Consider the following 6,913-nt stretch of genomic DNA (forward strand, 5'->3'; position numbering starts at 1 on the left):
TTTGCCTTACAAAGCCATGCATATACCTGTCTACTATAAATGACAGTGGACAGGTATATGCATGACTTTGTGAAATAGGGCTGGGCTGGGCAATAGGACCATATTTATCATTATAATGATAGATTATGCCACAATATGTTCGTTCATTGTCTAAGCATATTGTTTATATTGTCTGTATACAATTGTTTAAAACTCTTCCCAACTGCATGCTTGCTGAATACAAATCACTGGATTCATAGTTTTTGAGAATATTTTATTAATGCAGCGCTACTTTGTCTGCTCCAACCTATCAGAAGTCAGGAAAAATAAATTTTGACTTATTGTATATCATAAAAAAACTTCATGCCTCAGACATGAGGCTATTAAATGTTCTGGACGTCTGGTTCCTATCACCACCACTGTGAACAGTTCTGACTCGGTAAGTTTCTCTAGAACAGCACGTTTCACATCAGATCACACTGAGTGACCATGTTTACAGAACCACCATTTAATTATGTAGCTAGTTTGAAAAGTGAGAGGAATTCCCCTTTAACAAAGCTGATGCTTTAAAAAGTGACCACACAGTACAAACCAAAGGGTCACCATTTCAAGAGTTTGGCATGTAGCAGCTGACATTCCCACATATTCATTCTTCCATCCAGCCGCATTTAATCCTCTCATGCCTTTAATTTATCAGATTAAACCAAATCTCATTTGTTTAAGAGCACATCATCCTCCAGAGACGTCTTCATTTAGCACCCGAGCTATTACGTCCAGGTCCGGGAGGAGGAGCGTGACACAGGAAGACAGCGAGGCTTTTCTTTCCCACCCGTACTGCAGTGAATTCCATCCTTTGCATCGGGATTGGCTTATATGATTCCGCATCCTGCGCTGCGATTGGCTGGCCGTTTAAATCTCGCCCTCGATCCGCCAAACTAGCCAATCACAGCGCAGGAGGGGCGGGACGTGTAGGAATAAGGGTGGAAAATAATTCCACATTAAACGGGAAATCTCAGCTAGTCAATACGTCGCTGACGGTCTTATCCAGCCATGCGTTGGGGCAGTACGTGGCAGAAATGTCTCATTTTTTGTTTACCATTTTTAGCAAATGTGGACGCCAAAGCCAAAATCGGCCCAAAAGTAACGGATAAGGTGAGTAGCCTATCATAGCATCTTCAGTTGAGGGGCTTTGAACGGTGTCAGGCAGCACTGAATCCTCCTCAAGGATAAAAAAGACGTCGGAAAACAGCGGTGAGAAGCATTTTTGGAGAAATATCAAATATTTTAATAATATTAAAGATCATTAAATCGCATTTCAGACGTTAAGAGGAGCAGACGGTGTGTCTTTCTACGTGTGTCGTGTTAAACTGCATTTTGCTCTGAATTGGTTCCCAGCGCGGTTCTGTGAAATGTGTATAGAAATCCTATAAGAACCTGTCCGTCCTTTTAAAAGCTTAAAAGCTCCCACACGCATGCAAACGGCAGCATTTTGCCTTTTTAATGAATTAATCTTCGGCTTAGCCAGAAGATCAGACATGCACCCTGGCTGTGCTGTCTAATAGGGAGCGATTGCCCTTTAGCAGCCTAGCGGTGCCACGTGGACACAGAGGGGAGTGTTAGAAGTCAGGCTTCTACTGCAGACTAGGAGATCAGGTAGGGTCTTAATGTATAAGGGAAAAAAGCTATTATATCACAGAAATATTAGACCACTATGACTGTCCAATATTGGGATGAAAATTAATATTTCCAGTTATACACTGCGTACCTAAACCAAAATAGGAATCAGGTATCAGGTGTTATGTGATCTCTGTTCATAATAATAATAACAATAATAATAGTAATAACAGTACTTTCAGTAATATCTTTTATTTCTAAAGTCATAAAGTCATTGAGCGGTCTCAAGTGTTATGGAACAGTGTTAGATATTTTACACACGTGAGTGCCAGATGACCTTTTACTCCCAATTTCATATATTATCTTCTGTGATTTAGTTAAATGAGAAGGAATAGACTATTTATAATGATCTGAAACTGGAATAATCCAGAGTTTTAGAACATGTCCTTGTCACATTTACCTAATAATTAATATCTGAACACAAGTAAGGCGTAATAACTTTCTAAGAGTACAGTACTTTGGCTGAGAGCTCAACCCAGATCCTTGACGGATAATTGTTTTATTATGACTGCCTTATCTTTCATTTCACTTTGATTGGTAAGGACAGTGAAGAATTTCTCATGTTAGCCTCCTGTGTTCTTCCTTGCCTCTCCTTGCAGGTGTTTTTTGACATCACGGTGGGAGGACATGAGGTTGGCAGGATCGTGATTGGGCTGTTTGGAGAGGTCGTCCCTCTAACTGTGAAGAACTTTGTTGCTCTTGCCGCTGGAGAGGTGCCACAGCTATTTATCTCCAAGCAAATCTGTGAAAAATCACCATCACTATAAGTCAAATCGACAAGAAATGTTTGGTGTTTGGTGTTAGAAGTTAGCTTCTTTCATTTTGCCTTTGCTACTGTTAGCACAGGCCTGCGTATGTCGTGTCTGACGTTGGATTAAGATGTTAATGTAAATAACTGGTATCGGTAAAAGTGTAAAAGTTTAGCTTTAAAATGACTGTTTTTAGATATTCAGTGCAGTTTAGTCCCTTGTGAGCTACGTAAGCCTTGTAGCTCGAGGGAAACGAGACATCAAACATGTTTTGGCTGTTTTAAATAACAGCATTTGGTATTTTCATGATTGAAATCATAATCAGACTCGCTTACAATCCTTTCTTATTGTAGAAAGGCTATGGTTACAAGGGCAGCAAGTTCCATCGTGTCATCAAGGACTTCATGATTCAAGGAGGTGACTTCACAGCTGGAGACGGAACAGGAGGTAGTGACTGAATTTGAAATATTTTACACTGATATAAAAACTCGTTATGGCTACAATTCATTTCTTATAAAGACTGATGGAAGTCTGTCTCTACAGGTAAGAGTATCTATGGGAAGACATTTGCGGACGAGAACTTTAAGCTGAAGCACCAGGGCACGGGCTGGGTCAGCATGGCTAATGCAGGTCCCGACACCAACGGCTCTCAGTTCTTCATCACTTTAGCGAGGGCTCCTTGGCTGGATGGCAAGCATGTTGTCTTCGGGAAAGTCTTGGATGGCATGGTATGTCTGTATATTGTTTTCAGACTGCAAAGATTGTCAGCTTGACAGCTGATTACCTGTTAATTGCTTTATAATACAGGAAAAAATTGAAGTGGCCAGTAGTCAATGCTGATGAAAGTAATAATTACGCAAAGCAATTATGCTGTATATCGAAACCATAATCTGCTACAACTATAAAATGTATTTGTATTTACTTCACAAGTTGCTTTATGCTTCTCTCTCTCTCTCTCTCTCTCTCTCTCTCTCTCTCTCTCTCTCACTCACTCTCTCCCTCCCTCTAGACCGTGGTTCATACGATTGAGCTCCAGGACACAAATGACAGGAATGTACCCTACACAGAGTGTGTGATAGTGAACAGTGGGAGGATCGAGGTCAAAGAGCCTTTTGTTGTGGAGGTAGAGGGTTGGTAGTCAGGCAGACGAGACTGAGATCAGAGCCCGACTGATACATTGATTAGCCGCTAAAACAGATATGAAACACTGTTATCGACATGAAGAGACTGGTTTAATATTGAAATGAACACACATCGCTAACATGAGGGGAAAAACACTATTAAAATACTATATATTGTTCTTATTATTGTGCTCTTACACAGATTGCTAAACTGGCAATTACCAGCTACTTACCTTCATAACTACACTGCAGGCTGCATTAGAAAACTTGATGAAGTTTACTAATGTAAAAATGCTTCCAGATCTAACCTGTAGCTTCAGGAAAACATACACAAATATCTTGAAGTGAAGCAATAAGCACTAAATGCTGATTAACAGAAACTAATAAGACTGCTAAGAAGGCGGAGAAGCTCTACACTGTGGCCACATTATTTATTATTTTTATTATAATTATTTATTGTGTGAGTTTCTGCTGATAGTTCAGAACTGGCAGTCATATTTAACATTTCACAGTTGACAACTGGCAACCATATCAGTCAGTAAATTACTGTTTAAATAATGGAGAATTTTTGGTTATATAAAATGATATCAGCCGAGATTTTAGCACCATAAATACAACTTGAAATCAAAACTGGCCTTTTTTTTGTCAGTTTATGTTCCTAATCATATTAAGAACAATTTATGACATGTAATAACTTTAGCCCACCTCTATTCCATCTTCTCGTTTCTTAAACTCTGTAATCCAATTAGTGTAAAAGTGCCACTGTGTTAGTATCTGTACATCCTGTCAACAACTTTACAGCTTTTCATTGATAATGAAGCCTTTCGTAGTTAAACAGTATGTGTTGTTAGACAGTTTAGAGTCTAATTGAGCAAATATCAACAACATAGTTGTGTTAGAATTGAAGATTGATAGTTAGTTGCTGGGGTCATGGTAGGAGTCATGGGCCCCTTGCCTCACCTCATTTCACCTAGCAGAACCTGTCAAAACATTAATACGTGCCAAACCTTTTATAACCCTATAAACTCTTTATTTTGTTATAATTCCATCATTCTTCCTAAGCCTGCAAACTGTGAATATGAATATAAGAAAGATAATAGCATATTAATATACTGTATGGAACAGGCCGGAATTTTTAATGCTTCCCAAAAGAGCATTTTGGCTATTAAATCAAAATGATTTTTGACCAGTATTGGAGAGATACATTATGTAAATGCTACTAACATCTCCACAAGAACGAATGCAGGACGTATTGCCGCTGCTACTGTATCTAAAAGTAGTCTTTAATTTTGTTAATGAAGCAATGAGTCATTTCAGTTAAAGCAGAAAAACAATTCTGAATAATTCGATGTTTAACATGTAAGCAGTCACTCGGTTTGGTTTGATGTGAAGTGGTTGACGCTGAGATTCTTTCTTTACAGTGGTGTTATAGAACCAAAGAACCTGGAGGGACGTGTCTTCTGAGGTTTTATATGTAGTGTTGATGTAATGTTGGTACATCTGCAAAAAAATGGGGACTTTTTTCTCTGGGGACTTGCATTACATCACCCTGCATGTACCTCTCTGCCGTTAATAGATTTAAAAATAAGTCCTAAACCGTCCTAAAACAATGTGTGTTTATTGTGTATCAATGTGTATTGGGGCAGTTGTGGGCTGGAGGTTTGGGAACTGGCCCTGTGACCGGAAGGTCGCCGGTTCAATCCCCAGAGCTGACAATCCATGACTGAGGTGTCCTTGAGCAAGACACCTAACCCCCAACTGCTCCCTGGGTGCTGAGGATAGGGCTGCCCACCGTTCTGGGCAAGTGTGCTCACTGCCCCCTAGTGTGTGTGCTCACTAGTGTGTATGTGGTGTTTCACTTCACGGACGGGTTAAATGCGGAGGTGAAATTTCCCCGTTTGTGGGATTTAAAAAGTATCGCTTAATCTTAATTATAACAATGGATCATCTTTCAGGGAGGGAGCCTTTAGAGGCAGGAAACTCTTCAGATGTTTGGTTCCTATCATCACCACTGTGAACAATTCTGACTCAATTAGGAGCCGTTTATATCAGCCTGCTTTGAACGACTTTGTTTACATTTTAACCAATAAATGAAGCATTACATTTTCACAAGCTGGTGGACTTCCCTTTTAAGAGGCCTAAACATCACATGCAAATAAAAGGTAGGCCTGCATTCATTGTGGGTCCCTTAATTTTTAGTACAAATACATTACTCATGCTTAGTTGTTGTATATAGTATACTTTGTTTTCTCTTAAGTAATTAATATGCAGAGATTTGTATATTTTCTTCCGAATACATGCAATAAATGTGATGAAATATAAAAGACAGCCACAAGAAGCAACGTAAAGGCTAGCTTTGAGATCCTGTATGACTGTATGTGTCTGTTTCCTATCTATGAATTGTTAAAACATATAATTTGTTCATGGTACTTATCATACTGGTTATAACGATATGCATACACTCTCATATGTGCCAAATATTTATAATTAGCTGCCAAATGAGTAAACTCTGAAGTAGCAGTCCCTGCTCAGGGCTTAGCAGAGTGATGTGTGACATTACATAGAGTTGGATCACTGAAGTTTCTTGGAAGTGCCAAAAAGAGTTCGACTTTATAAAAGTGTGGTCTTATGAAGTTGCTAATGTTATGTCTGCAGTGTTGTTAAATATACAGAAAGGGTTGTTTACTGTGTATCAAATCTGAAAGAAAAATGTTGAAATAATTGATCGTTGTAATTTGACCTCTTTTAAAAATCTCTGTCTATAGCAGCTGCCCTTGTTTTACTGATTCTAAACTGTAATAATTGGTCATTAGTTTTGTGGTTTCAATGTTTTTGTTTACACTTGAATTTGGTGCATATTTTAATGTTTTTTTTTAGCCAGATATTTCAAATGGACTTTTATTGCTGCTTTGTTCCTTGAGAACTCAAACATATCTTAAAATATCTGAAATAAATAGTTTTACCCTACGCGTCTTCCCTGTCACTTTACTGTGGTTATATATTTTTGGTTATATAAAATGATATGATGAGTTTTTAGCACCATAAAGACAGCTTGAAATCAAAACTGGCCATGTTCCTAATCATATTAAGAACAATTTATGACATGTAATAACTTTAGCCCACCTCTATTCCATCTTCTCGTTTTTGGTTACAACACTTTGCATCAGCGGAGCAGAGAAAAATAATATTAATCAATAATATTATGTTTGGCTTCCTCATCCCACCATCCTGAAAACGCTCAGCTGTCTCAGAGAAAATGGTTCTATGTAGCACCAAAAAAGGTTCTTCTGTTGTTACAAGCTTGACATTGTAACAGTAGCAAAACCATTTTTGGTGCTGTATAGAACCATTTCCAAAAAGGTTCTATATAGAACCACATACTATAGATTC

The 6,913-nt window shown here is 38.5% G+C and overlaps 1 protein-coding gene across 1 annotated transcript; it reads left to right on the forward strand.

Moving 5' to 3' along the window:
- Positions 1 to 969: 969 nt before the first annotated feature.
- LOC108442004 (peptidyl-prolyl cis-trans isomerase C) lies at positions 970 to 5,258 on the forward strand. The gene is made up of 5 exons (XM_017721824.2): positions 970 to 1,131; positions 2,253 to 2,366; positions 2,756 to 2,849; positions 2,946 to 3,130; positions 3,412 to 5,258. The coding sequence occupies exons 1-5, from the start codon at positions 1,030 to 1,032 to the stop codon at positions 3,538 to 3,540; spliced, it is 624 nt and encodes a 207-aa protein (XP_017577313.1). The 5' UTR covers positions 970 to 1,029; the 3' UTR covers positions 3,541 to 5,258.
- The last annotated feature ends 1,655 nt before the right edge of the window (positions 5,259 to 6,913 follow it).

This window comes from Pygocentrus nattereri, chromosome 28 (genome assembly GCF_015220715.1).
Source record: "Pygocentrus nattereri isolate fPygNat1 chromosome 28, fPygNat1.pri, whole genome shotgun sequence".
Lineage (NCBI taxonomy): Eukaryota > Metazoa > Chordata > Actinopteri > Characiformes > Serrasalmidae > Pygocentrus > Pygocentrus nattereri.

Bases quoted from the DNA above. Each gene is read 5' to 3' on its own strand.
- LOC108442004 (XM_017721824.2), top strand. From the start codon at position 1,030: ATGCGTTGGGGCAGTACGTGGCAGAAATGTCTCATTTTTTGTTTACCA. The intron at 1,132-2,252 runs GTGAGTAGCCTA...CTCTCCTTGCAG, and splicing joins GCCCAAAAGTAACGGATAAG to GTGTTTTTTGACATCACGGT. The intron at 3,131-3,411 runs GTATGTCTGTAT...CCCTCCCTCTAG, and splicing joins GGAAAGTCTTGGATGGCATG to ACCGTGGTTCATACGATTGA.